Below are 16,280 nucleotides of genomic sequence, written 5' to 3'. Positions count from 1 at the left end.
TTCTCCTCCTTCCCTTAACCTTCTCTCAGAGGCCTTCTTATTCTCCCCTCCCCCTCTGTTTGTCTGTCCCTGCTGTGATTGCTGGAATGGAGAACACAGAGGGCAATGGAGAAAATCCTGGAATTTGTGAAGTCAAAGACTATTGGGAGGTCATGCCTGCCATTTCCCTGAAAAGTACTTCATTTACCAAATATTAATCAGATTAGAATGTACATCATCCCAGGCAAGTTGATGAATTGTTGCTGTTATTTTAAAAAATCAGAGTCAGAGTGTTGGGGAAGCGCATAGATTTGGCCAGTTGTCATAATGAGAGGCAGAAGTTGACATCCTTGCGTCCTTAGGCCTCTGCACATTCACACTGTTGTGCAGCCGTCGCCACCATCCAGCCCCAGAACTCTTCTCATCTTCCCCAACTGAAACTCTGTCCTCATTAAACAACTCCCATACCCCCTCCCCCCAGCCCTTGGCAGCCACTGTTTCACTTTCTGTCTCTGACTGAATTTGACTGCCAGAGGTTCCTTATAAAGGGAATTGTATAGTATTTCTCCTTTTGTGACTGTCTTCTTTCACTCAGCATAATGTCCTCGGGGTTCATCCAGATTGTAACAAGTGGCAGGATTTCCTTCCTATTTAAGATTGAACGATAGTCTGTTTTTTGGGATAGACCACATTTTGCTTATCCATCCGATGGACACTGGGTTGTTTTCTTTGCAAACCGGGGATAGGAGTTTTCAATTTTTTGCTACTACAGGCATGGGTGTGCAAATCCTCTTCTACTCTGGAGGCTTTGGGGGAAATGATATTGTAGAAATGTTAGAGGCTGAGGAGGGCCTGGGCAGAGCCTGCTGAAGCCAGAGGAGCTGGAGATTTGGGTTTCATCTCCCAGCATCACAGCCTCCAGCATGTCCCTCCACTCCCAGAGGCTCAAGACTCTAGTAGTGTAATGGATTGCTGGAGCCTTCAAGATTATGCGCCATGGTGCCTGGCCCAGAAACAAGTACCACACAGATGCTCATTTACACAGCAGCTGGGAGTGGGGGTAAGAGGCCCGTCACCTAAAAAAAGAAGAAAAAAAAAAAATTCCTCTGTGCCTCAGTTTCCCCTTCATTAAAATGCAGAGATTATGTTAGATTTGCATTGTCCCAACTGTGGGGTATGGAGATCTTTTTAGGTGGGACAGAGTGGGCCTTAAAGACTGTGGTGAAAGGATTCTTGTTATGTGATTAGCTCCAGGGGATCCTGAGGTTTTCAGTGCCATGTCTTTCACACCTCTCTCCCATTCCTGAATCTCTCCTTTCCCATGCGCACAACCAGCCTGAGTACCTGGATACATTTTTTGTTTTGTTAATCCTCAGTCGAGGATACTTTCCCCCCATTGTTTCTCAGAGAAAGTGAAAGGGAGGCAGGGAGGAAGGGAGGAAGAGAGAGAGGTGAGACATATGGATTGGTTGCCTCCTGCATGCGTCCTGGCCAGGTCTAGGGATCAAACTTGCAAACCAGGTATGTGCCCTTGACTGGGAATCGAACCCTTGACCTTTTGTTGTGTGAGCCATTGCTGTAACCACTGAGGAATACCAGCCATGGCAGCCTGGGTACCTTTTTATTTATTCTTCGTGTATATTAGTTTCACAGTTGCTTTCTGTTTTTATTGGTTTTATGCTTACAATAGTATTGCAGATTTATAAAAAGTTAAAAATAGGATAAAGAACTCCCATTTACCCTTTACCCAGTTTCAACTTTCAACATATACTATACCCCATTTGCTTTCTTATTTGCGTTTTCTCTGTCTCTCTCTACACACATGCATACACACACACACACACACACACACACACACACACACACTTGCTCACAAACGTTTTCATCCTGCCCCTTCCCTTCTAAATCCCTCGGTGTGCATTTGCTAAGAATAGGATTTGCTCTTTCATGACCACAGTACAGTTATCAGCTTCATACTAGTTTTCTGCTGTCCATGTTCCAGGCTATCCACTGGCTCATTAATAATGTCCTTTGTAGCCTATTTCCTTCCTCTAGTACAGAATTCAGTCTAGAATCAGGTCGTGTCTTTCATTGTGTCTCTTAGGCTCCTCTACTCTGGAACATTTCCACAACCTTTTTTTCTCTTTTACAACATTGACCATTTTGAAGAGTACAGAACCTCCCCCTCCTTTGTTTTAATAAAGTGTTCCTCATTCTGTCTTTGATGTTTCTCTGTGATTAGATTGAGGTTATGCATTCTTGATTGGAATATGGCATAGGTGACGTCATGTCTTTCTCGGGGTGTCAGATCTGGATGTCCTTCTGTTCCTCATGGGTGATGTTAATTTTGGTCACCTGCTTAAGGTATTGCCCAGTTTCTCCATCATACAGTTACTTTATTTTTTCTTTGCAACTAATCAGCAATCTTTGGGGAGACCCTCTGATTATGTAGATATCCTGTGCCTCATTAAAATTCCCCCTTAGGCTTGGCATTCATTGATGATTCTTGCCTGATTCAGCCTTTACCAGGATGCGAGCAAACTGTTGTCTTTCCAACACCAGCACTCTCCATGTTTAAAAGTCAGCCCTCAACATTCCACTGTAAACAGGCTTCCTCCTTTCTCTCCATTTACTTATTTATTACTCTATTCTTGGCATGGCTTCATGGATTTCAGTTTTGTAATGGTTTGTATTTCATTACTATATTTAATTAATTTGATCCTGAAATTGTCCCAGATTTAGCCATTAGGAATCCTTTCAAGCTAGCTGCTATGTCCTTGTGATAAGCCCCCATCATTTTTTCAAACACTCCTTATACTTACGGGCATAACAAAGTATTCAGGTTCATCTTGTGTCTGCTCTGCCCATCCCTGGGATTAGGCATTTCTCTGAAAAGCTCTGGTTCCTCCCAATGGGCAATGGTAATTAGAAGCCAAGATCTGGTTACTAGATGTGCTCATTTCTGCTGGGTTGTCTGGCTTTTTGGCCCTTTTAAGGGACAGAGCTAGAAAATATATGCATGTATATGCGCAAAATACACATTTATTCATTTTCTGCACATATTCATATTTTAGAGATCATAAGTTCATATCAATACCTCCAGTTCTGATCAATTCCCAGCAGGCTGTTTCCTGCCTTCCTCTATTTCAGATTTGTATCTCTACCTCCATAGTGAGAATTCTGGCTCCCAACAACATTACAAGATCAATAGATCTTATTTTCTCAATCCTCTAAACACATCTAAAAATTTTTCAGAATTAAGTATTGTGTTTATAGAGTTAAGTATTATGTTTATAAACTACTTGGATTAGTCTATCCTTCCTTCCTTTCTTTCCCCCTTTAGGGAGGTGTGATATTCATTTGAAATAAATGTGGGCATTTCAGATTTTTTTTTCTGTTTAGGGTTTTCTCTTCACATTGATTTAATATTTTTTTAGATATATGGAATATTAACAAACTCAAAACTATGTCAAAAGGTATGTTTAAAGATGTGTCCCTCCCTCCCATATTCCTTTCATCCATTCCCCCCACCAAGATCTTGTATATAAGCAACTTGATTGTTTTCTGGAATATCTTTCCTGTGTTTCTTTTTGTAAAAAGAAGTGTGTATATGTATGTTTTCCCTTCTTTCTTACACACAGAGTGGCACTTGATCTCTTCAGTGAGCAGTATCTCTGGAACTCACTCCGTATCAGTTCACAGAGTTCTTCCTCATTTCTTTCTACAGCTGCACTGTGTGCGTGCACCATCATTTATTCAGCCAGTCCTTATGCTTGGACATTTAGGTAGTTTCCAATATTTTGCAATTACAGATAATACTGCCGTGAATACCCTTGTGGGTGTGCATTTTCTTATTGCTGGAGGTGTATCTTCCAGATAAATTCCTGCAAGTGGGATTGTTGAAGGGTAGAATAGTTATTTAATTTCCTTTTTTTTAAAGTTTCTTTAAAAAGTTTTTTTATTCATAAAAATTTCTTAAATGTGTATAAGTAAACAAAGTGAGTTCAAACAAAGTGATTAAATAAATAGCAAATAGTACAGGCTAAACAGAGACATGGAAAATTGCAAAGGCAGGCAGATGACTGAAGTGTGAACAGAACAGGGCCAGGTTATTGTTGCAGTTCCTTCAGACTCCAAAAAAGAAACCTGGTTTGTGTGGGGGCTCATGGTTTCATAACAGAGGCTCAGATGGAGCCCCCTGGGAATTTGTCATCAGAGCCTGAGTTTTTAGTGACTGTTAGTGGAAATCTGAGTTCACATGAGCCCACTGATCTGTTTTCCCAGTGATGGTCGGTAGCATGCCCGGGAGGCATGATGTCAATGCCGGGGTGGGGGAGGGGGGACAGGAGGCTAAGCAGAACCATGCCAGATGTCCTGGTGTGGCATTAAGAGGGGTTCACATTGACCCTGAATCACCAGGAAAAGTCAAATCCTATTTTAAAGATAGCTATGGAATTTATTTTATAGCAGTGAGAATCTGGGGAGACCCTTGCATGCCCATGTAGCCTTTTGCATACACTAATTTTAAAAGCTGTTTGGATAAAATTGTTTAAAAGACACTGGGGAAAAACTCTTTTGGCATTGGAAGAAGTGTTCTATATTCATCTAGAAAATTAATCTAAGTCAATCTAACAGCTCACCCCACAACTATGCTGGCTGGGTCAGGAGTATATGGAAGGGATAGCGGTGCAGCTGTGAGAACCAGGGTGACCCAGCCGAGGTTTGGACACCTCGTTCTATGTGGAGAGGCCCTTGTGGGCCTGGGCCTGTACCAGGACGTGTCATAGGAGGTGAGGAGGAGGAGCAGTCCTGGCTTTCACTCTTACTTTTAGCTGTATTAAGAGTCACTGCTCTTCTGGGTTTCCGTTTCCTCAAATACAGTATCCAAGACCAAACCAGTGGTTTTCAGAATTCCACAAAGCAGCTTTAGGGGGCTCTGTGCACCACTTGAGGGAACCTGTGGTTCAGAGACATTTGGGACCCCCCGCTTACTACCTGGAGCAGCTGTGCTCTCATCAGCTTACCGGGTGGTGTACCACAGGAAAGTGTCCGAAATTAGTATCCAACTGCTTAACAAAGTTCGATGAGCACTGGACTGGCTTATCTTTAACCCCTCTCTCCTCTGCTCCAGAATTCTGATAGTGTCCAGGGAGGAGATTAGAAACTGAAAAGGACCAACCACATCACAGCAGGCTTATTCTTCAGGCCCAGGCGCTAGGGCTTGGCCCCATAGCTTGGAGGGTCCTTGGAGCTGAGTTCCTGCCAGGACAGCCAGGCTGGGAGGAAGGGGAGCTTGCGGTAGGGCAGGAGACAGGACAGAAACCAGAGTGGGAGGCTGGTGCTATAGGCTACCTTGGTAGTATTCAGATGTCTTTGCTGGCACACCCTATTAGTAAACGCAAACAAACAAATAGAGTCAAACTTCAGTTCTCCACCAAGTTGTTCATGGAAAATATGTCTCTGTTGTGGAACAAAACTTCAGTTTTCCACCTGACAACCCTTTTGATGCTGATACCTCATCACCACAAAACTTGTCTCTCAGGCAACAAAGGAGAGAATGTTTTTGTTGCTGGGAAGTTGACAATTAGCACAATTTTAAAACATAATGAGGCCATCAAGATTGCTAATGTTGCTAAGGGTGTGAAAGTGCTCACAAACAACAATCACTATTGAAGAGGTAGAAAAATTGTTGTTGATTTAGATCTGTGATGGCGAACCTGTGACACACCTGTCAGGTGACACATGAACTCATTTTTTTGGTTGATTTTTCTTTGTTAAATGGCATTTAAATATATAAAACAAATATCAAAAATATAAATCTTTGTTTTACTATGGTTGCAAATATCAAAAAATTTCTATAGGTGACACGGCACCAGAGTTAAGTTAGGGTTTTTCAAAATGCTGACACGCCAAGCTCAAAAGGTTCGCCATCACTGATTTAGATAAACGAAAAGCAGTTAACCAATGATAGCATTTCAGAGGCAAAGATGCATGAAAAAGCAAAGATGTTGCATACCACCTCCTTAAAGACATCCCTGGAACAAGTGCTGAAAGTGATTCGTTTAAGGCTAGTAAGGGGTGGTTCAATAAATTTAAGAAAAGAAGTGTTTATAGATTAAGCAGTACATTAGATGTGTCCTGTATATAAAAAAGGTTAAAACAGGGAATCATTTGTGGGTTTGGAATGGATTAATTCACTTTACATTATTGAATTTACATGATCGGTTTTCGAACAAATTGCTTCTCAAACTGCCTTCTGGAACAAATTAAATTCGAGAATCGAGGTTCCACTGTAAATACATAATTTACTCATGCATCTCCCAAATTATGCATTTGATGTTATTGTGCTAATGTTATGTACATTATAAAAGCAACAAAATGAGTTTTTTAAAGGATGAGAATAATTAAAAGAGGTACTACCCATTGAATCATCTTGCATACCCATCGAGGTATTTGTACCCCACTGTGGAGAAGACAGGGGTAGCTGGGGGGCATCTGAAGGAGGTTGGTGGAGGTGAAGGTGCAAGGACAGGAAAGATGGATGGTTCTCAGTCAGCAGTCGGGACCACCTCCTGCTCATTGCTGCATCCATGTGCTACTTGCACTACTGTTTACTCAGTAGTTCTCTGAATCCACTCACTTGTTTTTTTCTTAAATTTAGCCTCATCCTAAGCAGTAAGACCCCCAAAAGAACACATTTTCTATGCAGTTGGGATTTTCTTCTAATGCACATTAAAATAAATGCACAACTACGCAAAGAAAACATTTGTCCACATACCACTTAAAAATCATGTCAGCTCCACCAGTGTACTGGGGGACAGCCCTGTGGGAGACTCCAGTCAGTGGCATCTGACTCCAGAACACAGTGTCGGGGTAGGGGCTAGTGAAAGCAAGGCCTCCCGTCCCCTGCCAGGGTTCGGGCCCATGTGGACCTGTGAGGGGTGCACTCCTCCACGCCACAGAATAGTCACAAACAGTCATTCCTGAGAGTCCCAAAAGGGGGGTGGGGCAGTGGATCACCCCAATATATGATGCAGCTGCCAGAACCTCCCACATGGGGCTAGACCAGTCATTCCTTTGTTCATTCCAGAGATCTCTATTGAGCACCTGCCATGTGCCAGGCCCTGGACTAGACACTGGAGAAGTAGTGGGGAGCAAGGCAGCTAAGACAGCCACTCTTATGAAACCCACATTATAGTAGGGGGAAGCAGGCAGGCAACAACAAACCAATAAATAGAAAGTATAAAATCCAGGGAGTTGGAGAAACCAAGATGGTGGCATAGGTAAACACCTGAAATTGCTGCCTCGCACAACCACTTCAAAAATACAACTAAAAGACAAAACGGACATCATCCAGAACCACAGGAAGGCAGGCTGAGTGGAAATTCTACAACTAGAAGGAAAGAGAAAAGCACACTGAGACTCAGAGGAGGTGCGGAAGTAAAGTGCAGGGGTACGGAGGTGCACGTGGAAAGGGCTGGCAACTGAGGACAAGGTTGTCTTTTTCAATCGGGAGGGAGTCTCAAGCTCCCGACTGCTCTGAACTCCAGTTCCAGGCGAATCTCTGGGGACCCAGACTCATACGGGGAGAAACTGGACTGTCTGGCATTGGGCGGAACTCGAGGGCAGCTTTCTCTCAGAGGTGCTTGCAGCGATTACTGGGACACTGAGACCCGGAGGCCTCTTAGGGCAGGACTGAGGATCAGCCATAGCTGCTTGCTCCGCCCTGTTGATTCCCTGAGACCCTGCCCCACCCAAGCTGTGCGAAGAGGCATTTGCATATGAATGACCTGGCCCTTTGCAATCTAAAATTACCTAACAAACTGCAGCTGGGTCAGAGAGACCCAGAACTTCCAAAAGAAGGCCCAAGGCCCCACAGCAGCTTGCATTGCTTCACAGCTGGGCCTCATCTGGGCACCTCCAAATCCCAAACAAAGAAGAGGAATCTGCAGTCTCTCCGTAGCTCCTGCTGGGTAGCCTCAGGCAGAGGCTAAATTAGCACCTCCTTAGAGATCCAAGAGCCAGTGTACCCAGTGGTCAGAGTGGGACCATCCAGATTACAACTCCTCAGATCCATAAGGGACACACTCAAGGGGCAGACTCAGTGAGCACCAAAGCCCCACTGAAGCAAGTCTTGCCCCAGAAGGGTGTCTCCAGCACAGAAGTTCTCCCACTGCAGACACAGCTGATTCTCACAGCCAATTGGCCTGGAGGTCAATTCCTCCCAGTGATACCAACTACAATCAAGGCTTAACTACAACAAGACTGTGCACAAAGCCCACAAAGGGGTGCACCAAGAGTGTCCACCTCAGGTAATTGGGGAGGCTGAGCTACTGGGCCCTATAGGACACCTAGCACAGAAAGCCACCCTATCAACACAGAGAAGCAGCCAAAATGCGGAGACAAAGAAACAGGTCACAAATGACAGAAATGGAGGAAAGCAAACTACTGGGTATAGAATTCATAACCATGGTTATAAGGTTTTTCAAGAATTTTCTAGAAACTGCCAATAAATTTAGTGAGACCTTCAATAAATCTAGTGAGACCCTTGAGGATATGAAAAAGGACCAAATAGAAATTAAGCATACACTGACTGAAATAAAGAATATTATACAGAGATCCAACAGCAGACTAGAGGATTGCAAGAATCAAGTCAAAGATTTGAAATACAAAGAAGTAAAAAACACCCAACCGGAAAAGCAAAAAGAAGAAAGAATCCAAAAATATGAAGATAGTGTAAGGAGCCTCTGGGACAACTTCAAGCGAACCAACATCCAAAATATAGGGGTGCCAGAAGAAGAGAGAGAACAAGATATTGAAAACCTATTTGAAGAAATAATGACAAAACTTCCCCTACCTGGTGAAAAAAATAGACTTACTTACAAGTCCAGGAAGCGCAGAGAACCCCAAACAAAAGGAATCCGAAGAGGACCACACCAAGACACATCATAATTAAAATGCCAAGGTCAAAAGACAAAGAGAGAATCTTAAAAGCAGCAAGAGAAAAACAGTTACCTACAAGGGAGTACCCATACAACTGTCAGCTGATTTCTCGACAGAAACTATGCAGGCCAGAAGGGAGTGGCAAGAAATATTCCAAGTGATGAATAGCAAGAACCTACAACCAAGATTACTTTACCCAGCAAAGCTATCATTAAGAATTGAAGGTCAGATAAAGACCTTCACAGATAAGAAAAAGCTAAAGGAGTTCATCACTACCAAACCAGTATTATATGAAATGCTGAAAGGTATTTCTTTAAGAAGAGGAAGAAGAAGAAAAAGGTAAAGATAAAAATTATGAACGACAAATACATTATTATCAACAGTGAATTTAAAAATCAATTGAAAAAAAATCTGATGAACAGAATAAACTAGTGAATATAATAGAATCAGGGGCATAGAAATTGAGTGGACTGACAATTCTCAGGGGAAAGAGGTGTGGGGGGTGCAGGAAGAGACTGGACAGAAATCGTACACCTATGGATGAGGACAGTGTGTGGGGGGTAAGGGCAGAGGGTAGGGTGGGAACCAGGTGGAGGGGAGCTATGGGGAAAAAAAGAGGAACAACTGTAATCTGAACAATAAAGATTTAATTTAAAAAAATCCAAGGAGTTATAAATGCTATAAGTGAAATCAAGATAAGGGGTGAGGGGACAGATCTATCCAGAAGAATTTCAAATAATTTGTGTAGCTACTCCCCCCTCAAGGAGAAGGAATATAACTCCCCACTTCTTACGTGTGGGCTGTGCTTCATCCTTCCTTTCAAAGATTATGGAATGAAAGGGGGAGAAAAATACCTTTTCAGTGGAGAAACCTGAGCAGCACACGCTTGGCCAAGTGATGCAGATAACATCAGCAGCCCTGAGTCATGGTGATACCCTGTACCTTCGATATGATGTGATGAGAAGGGCACTTCACCTCAGTGGTCTTCCTTCCAGAAACTCCTAACCCCAGTCTAATTATCAGAAAAGCATCAGGCAAACCCAGATTGAGGGATGTTCTGCAAAGTACCTGCCCAGTTCTCTCCTCAAACCCATAAGGTCATCAGAAGCAAGGAAAGTCTGAGAAACTGTCACGGCCAAGAGGAGCCGAAGGAGACATGATGTAAAGTGGTATCCTAGCTGGGATCCTGGAACAGAAAAGGGTATTAGGAGAAAACTAGGGAAATCTGAATTCTCGGGGATGCAGTTTAATCATTTGAAGAGGTAAAGGAAAAACAGGTGCAGATGGTCTCTGAGAGGTCTCTGAGGTGGTGACATCTGAGCCTGATGTGATGGGATTGAGTCGTGCCTGGGTAGGGAAACCTGGGTGAGAGCATCCCAGGCAGAGGAAACAGCCAGGTAAAGATCCTGGGGCAGAAACACGCTTGGGCCAGTCAAAGAAGAGTAAGAAAAGCTTAGCACAGCTGGAGTGGTGCTGGGTGGAGAGGGCCAGGAGGTGAGGTCAGAGGTGGACGGGTGCCAGGCCGTGCAAGGCCTTGACGCCATGGAAGCATTTGGATTTCCTGCTGAATGTGAAGTGAAGGCAGTGCGGAGTTTTGAGCAGAAGGGTGACATGAGCTCATTTCCACTTAAAATCACTTGGGTCTGTGTAAACTAGGCAAGCAAGAAAAGAGGAGTGGCCAAGAGGCGGCCCCTGTGGGTCCAGGGAACGACGATGGCAGAGGTCATGTCAGAACCCGGTGTGCTCCCATCTTTCTGGAAACAGAAACACAGGTTTACCTTTTAATCATACTCCCCACCCCCATTTTGTCTCCCAAAGATGGGGGAAATGAACTGAAGTCTGGGTTCCAAGAACTATTTGAAGGTCTATACCTGTGTGTCAAAGAGCTCTTGACAGGACACCTTATAGCGCAACAACCATCCATCTCTAATGCAAGATGTTTTCTTTCATTGGTTCATACCTCTTTCTGAGAAATAAAATGTGCCCCATGCTTAAGTCAGTTGCTACAAATGGCTCTTCTTTAATTGGGAAAAATAAAACATGGTTCCTAACCTCTCTCTGCGCCCAGAAGTTGTAAATAGAAAGGGAAAACAAAAGGCTTCCGTCACATCGAAGCTTTTTCTAACGTATAAACAGTTTCAGAGTGTTTTCAGGGAATTTGGTTATGTTTTGTTAACCACATGTTTCCTTGCTGCCTCAGCTCTTTGGGGAAGGAAGTGTAGTATCAATAAAATAAAATAAATTACTATTTTTTTTAAAAAAAAACCTTGAAATAAATAAAATCGCAGTTCTTTCCAGTCAAAATCAGGGCCCTGTTTCTTGGTGATGCCCAGATGAAAGGAAAGAGAGGTTCTGGCCTTTGTCTTATATTTCCCCCAGCATGTTGCTGGTGCTCCTTTCATCACTGTTGAATATTTGCTTGATGTGTTAGGAACAGTTTCTGGGGCTTTGTCTCAACCATGAGTATGTCTATAAAGTAGGTCTGGGAAGCTATCTGGGCTCATCCCAGTATCTGTACTTGCTTCCAGAGATAGAGATGGTGATCATGGAGCGCAGCAAGCTCCCAGAGTTGGCGGCCAGCACCTCCATGCAGGAGCAGAACACCACGGATGAGGAGAAGAGTGCCGCCACGGGCTTGGAGAGTGTGCAGTGGAACAGGTGGGAGGCCCAGCCTGACAGGTGGGGTACACTCGTGCTGATGCTGGGGAGGGCTGCCCACAAGCCAGCCTGTCAGGTGAGGTACTGCTCAGTCTCTGGGATGAGGAGATGGGCTCAGCAGTGAGGGTGGGTGCCTTGGCTGGGGTGCCCCCTAAGGATAACCCTGGGCCTCTTCCCCCCACCCAAATGGTCTCGTCTGCTACTCAACCAAGCCACCTTGCTTCCTGCCTTTCTCTCTACTTCACTCCTTGGTCACCAAGAGAGTCAGCTCTTCTCGAGAGGCATGGGGACGGAGCTGACACTCAGCACTCTAGCACAGCGGTCGCCAACCTTTTGGACCTCGAGAACCACCACTGGTTGGCGACCGCTGCTCTAGCACACTCACCCCTTGGAAAGAGAATGAGCGGGACATGATGCCACCACCTTCCCTACCCTCCACCCCCACCCCCAAGCACTGCAATGCTGGGCCCTGTTTTAAAGGGTATGGGAGGGCCTGTAACCTTGTATGGCCATTCCTGGAAGACTCTGGGAGCAGTGTTTGGGTCTCTCTGTCTCATTCATTCTCTGCCACACACATGGCTATCCACAGGGCCTGCCCTCGTGACTCTGCCAGGATGATTAAATGCTGCTGTCCACCTTTGACTTGATTCCTGATGGTTTATTTCAGTGATGGCCTGCCACAGCTACATGCTCTTAAACTTTCGAGATGCCACATTTCCTGGAACCTTGCTATAGCACCACCCCTTTTGGAATAGACTTGGGTAGAATGCTCCCAGGGTGTTCAGTGAACTGTTAGGAGGGCTCCATATGCACAGACCCCTGTAATAACCTCCTAATCCTGCTTTAGTGTTAATAAATGCACAGCAGCACGGTTCCTCTGTCAGCCTACAAGGAATTCATTCCTGAACCCTGAGAGTGGGGTGGTTGAAAGTCACACAAACCCCCACCCTATGTATTAATCCTACTGGACGTGAAGAGTTGAAGCACACTGTTTTCCCTCCATGTCTTACTTATCTCTTTGCTTGGCAGATGTTTCAGTTACTTAACAGAATTAATTTTTATCAGATGCACAAGGGAGCCATTTTTAGTTTTGGTTAAATAGAACACACTGGAGTGCAGTGTGGGCTTTTGGTTGTTGTAACTTACAAAGACCTTTTTGATTTTGCTTGGCAGCAAAAAATGTAACTCCTGAAGCTCTGAAAATTAAGGAAATCATTCTAAACACAGAAAGAAAGGGGAAGCAACCTTCAGATGCTTGGCACAGCATTAGATAGACTATGCATAATTGGAAAAACCACAAATGACTAGAAGTGGGGGATGCTCAAGCAAATGAAGGTGCATCTGCTGAATAGATTATTGGCTCTTGCTGTTAAGTGAATACTGTCATTATGTGTTCAGTTTCTTAGGATTCAATAAATGGAAACAGAGCACATACTAGTATTTTACATAGTATGGTAAAACTATAGCTTTGCTAAAGGAAGAAAAAGATCCATGTGTTGTCTAAAAAAAAAAAAAAGGTGAACAGACCAAAATGTTATGTTTGAATTTTGGGGTTAACACTTCTTTTCCCCCCTGAATTTTAGTGAAGAAAGGGATTTTCTTAGAGTTGATTGAGATTGTTCCTTAACATTTGGTGACTTTAACTGGCATCTTCCACCACATAATTTATAATGGGAGCTAATGCTGGTGCCGAGATGGGCTGTGGCCCCGGGAATTCTGTCCTGAGACTGAATGCCAAGGAGAGAGTGGCCCAGGTGGGAGTTGTCTTATCTTCTCTCTGAAAAGGTATTGAGTTGTTGGTTGTCAGAAACGCCGCCAAGGACTTCTGTCCTCCCAGTTCCCGGCACTGAGCAGGGAGGGGGGGCGCTGAGGGTGAGGGAGGGGGACAGTTTGTTCTTGACATGGATTGGATCTTGACATTGGTCCACTTATCTGAAGAAACAGCATAATACAAAGCATAACTGTTCCTGCATATGGGCTATATCTGCATTCAGGGTTAGATATATGCCGAGAAACTAAAAGCCATTCAAAACATTTTCTTTAAAATAAAAAAATAAATAAAAAGTCTTGAAATGTGTAAAGAAGGAAAAAAAAGATTTCCGTGATGCCAGCATTGAAAGGCAGCTGTTACTAACATTTTGGTTATTTCCTGCCAGTTTTTTCAATGCCAATTCTGTGGGAATTCTTTCCTCCTTCCCCCCAATAACTTATACCATGCCATATTTGTAATTTTCTTCTTCTTTTTTTCTGTCTAATCAAACCCCAGACTCTTTTTCACTTGTTGTACTCTTAGCAAATTAAAAACTAATGGCTTTATAATACTTCATTTCATAAGAGATGATACATCTACCCAGCCCTCCCTCTGCTCCTGGGCATTTGGTTATTCACATTATTCCCAACTGAAAATACAATCCAAACTCCAAGCAGCTGGTTTATAAGAAAGCATTTTCTACTTTATCCCACTTTTAATTTGAAAGTGCTATCGCTGGACTTACAGAAACCCAAATGCACACATTGCAAAACTATTCACGCATCTGAAAGGTGATGCTCAATCTGGGACTCACGGGAAACAGCCCAAACATAAACATCCCCTTTAAGGTTCTTCCTTTCATTTCTATGTGTCCATGTTGGTTTGAAATGTATGACAGGTACATTTTCACTACTTTCCCTTTTGCATTTTTCAGTGTGCATTTATGGCATTCAAAATTGAGAAAAGTAAAACAGGTTATGTGGTACTTCTCTGCCACAGTTTCACTCCCCGCAGTCAACCGGTGTTGACAGTAGCTGTGTGTCCTTCCAGGGGTCAAGTGTGCCTTTGGTCACTCATTGAGGCGCTCTGCTCTCCGGGCTTAAGCCTGGCACCCAGAGGGGCAGCCGCAGACGGTCACAGGATCAGAGGCTCTGGCCTCAGGGCCAGAACTGTGCATATTCTATTACTCTTGTGTTGAGTCTTTCCCAGCCAGGCCTCACCTGGAAGGGTAGCATTCAGGGCGTGCGGTTTGTGATATTTGCAGCCACTCCATAGATCTTACCCACAAAGCATCAGAGGTGGGAGACCTCATCGATTCTCACCAGTCGGGGAAAGTCAGTCCAAGAAATTGCTGGGCCAGGACCTGCTGAAGTGAGATCATGGAGAAATGCCCTTGAAGTATTCAAAGTAGAAATCAAACCGCAATTCCTGTGTTCCAGCACTTTCCACTGTGTATCTGGCCCTATGTTAAATGCCTTTCAGTCTCATTTCACTTGACTCCTCATAATAACCTTGTATGAATTTAATCCCTATCATACAGGTGGGGAAATGGAGAAGTTTTAGGTAACTTACCCAAGGATGTGCAGCTAAGAAGAGGTAGAATCAGAATTTGAGCCCAAGACCCACATTCTGAAATTGTTCTGACTTGGTGCCTTGTCTGGTATTGTTAGTCTGTCACATTGCCCGGTTTTCTTCATTCTGTCACGCTTTGAAGTGATGATGTGGTCTGTCTGCTGTCTCTGCATCCTGGCATGGAAGTGCTCAGAGCAAGGACTTTGTATCATTTATCGCCAGTGTCTGGGACAACTGGTGAACGATTGCAGAGTAATTAAGTGGTCTGTTCCTCAGTCTCTTTCCCCTGGAGATAGCAGCTACCTCAGGACAGAGCCTGTCTCTCATTTGTCTTGTGCCCTCAGTGCCTGGTCCTGGCCTGGGCACTTGGTGGGCTCCCTGCATGCTGGTGGCAGAGCTGTAAGAGGCAAAGACTAGCAGGTGGGAGAGGAGAAGTGTTCGTCCGTGTGTGCCACGAAGCTCATGAGTGTCCCTCCTCTTTTCCAGGCCCTTCCTGGACATGGTGTACCATGCCCTGGATAGCCCAGACGATGATTACCACGCGCTCTTCGTGCTCTGCCTCCTCTACGCCATGTCTCACAACAAAGGTAAGCCCACTCACCTCCCTGCCTTTCTGCCATCCCTGCCTCTGCTGTCTGGAGGGAAGGAGAAAAGCTGCTTTTCTTGAGGAATTAATTCCCTTCGTGGTTTTGATGGACTCCCTCAAAACTTCTCTTCAACCTTGTTAGAATTTCTCAGGTGTTTTTCTACAGACTAAAGCCACAGGAATTGGTTACTTTTGCAATATGGGTGGCGGAGGGGGGCGGGCGTGCAGGGGTTCGGGGGGGATGATTCAGGTGTGACTGTCTGACCCAGACACTGTATTCACACCGTGGTTTTTTTTCGACCCCTTGCTTTACAACTGCCTTAGTGTCCGACTTCTTTCCTAGCATCAGAACTGAAATTAGTCAAAGTGTAATCTTGGTTTTGCTACTTAAAATAGTTGATGTTCTCATTCTGGGTTGAGCTAAAATAGACTCTAGGTGGATTGTGTGGAAGTGTAGGTTTCCTTTCTGAAGAAAGGTGTGGTTCTCCTGCTTCCCCTGTTGAGGCTGAGTGGTCAGGATCAGATTCCCGCAGAGCTGACTGATTTGATTAGGGTTCATTCATTCACTTCCTCCCTGGGAACAGCCTGGTGAGTGCCCCATCTGGCTTGACAGAGCAAGTTCTGAAACCTCCACATCCGAACCGCTTCCAAGAAGAAATCAAGGATATTCCTCTGGCTCCTGCCACGACTGGGCTTGGCATAGAGGAGACTTTGCATCAAGGGATGTTTCAGTAGGTTTTCCTTGAGCTTATTGGGAAGTAAGTGGAGGTGGGTTTTACTAAGCCTATGGCT

The 16,280-nt window shown here is 44.4% G+C and overlaps 1 protein-coding gene across 3 annotated transcripts in view; it reads left to right on the top strand.

Moving 5' to 3' along the window:
• Positions 1 to 16,280, top strand: part of CLEC16A (C-type lectin domain containing 16A) — a 227,042-nt gene that overhangs the window by 59,695 nt on the left and 151,067 nt on the right. For all 3 annotated transcript variants that reach the window (XM_070412976.1, XM_070412975.1, XM_070412977.1), the window contains exons 11-12: positions 11,451 to 11,580; positions 15,389 to 15,489. In XM_070412976.1, coding sequence (XP_070269077.1) covers positions 11,451 to 11,580; positions 15,389 to 15,489 — 231 coding nt within the window. The remainder of the gene's footprint in view (positions 1 to 11,450; positions 11,581 to 15,388; positions 15,490 to 16,280) is intronic.

The sequence above is a fragment of the Myotis yumanensis genome, unplaced genomic scaffold, assembly GCF_028538775.1.
Source record: "Myotis yumanensis isolate MYYU_CA2020_CCGP unplaced genomic scaffold, mMyoYum1.0.hap1 SCAF_4, whole genome shotgun sequence".
In the NCBI taxonomy this organism is placed as follows: domain Eukaryota; kingdom Metazoa; phylum Chordata; class Mammalia; order Chiroptera; family Vespertilionidae; genus Myotis; species Myotis yumanensis.
Note: the sequence above shows the minus strand (reverse complement) of the source record. Positions and strands in the feature narration are given on the sequence as shown.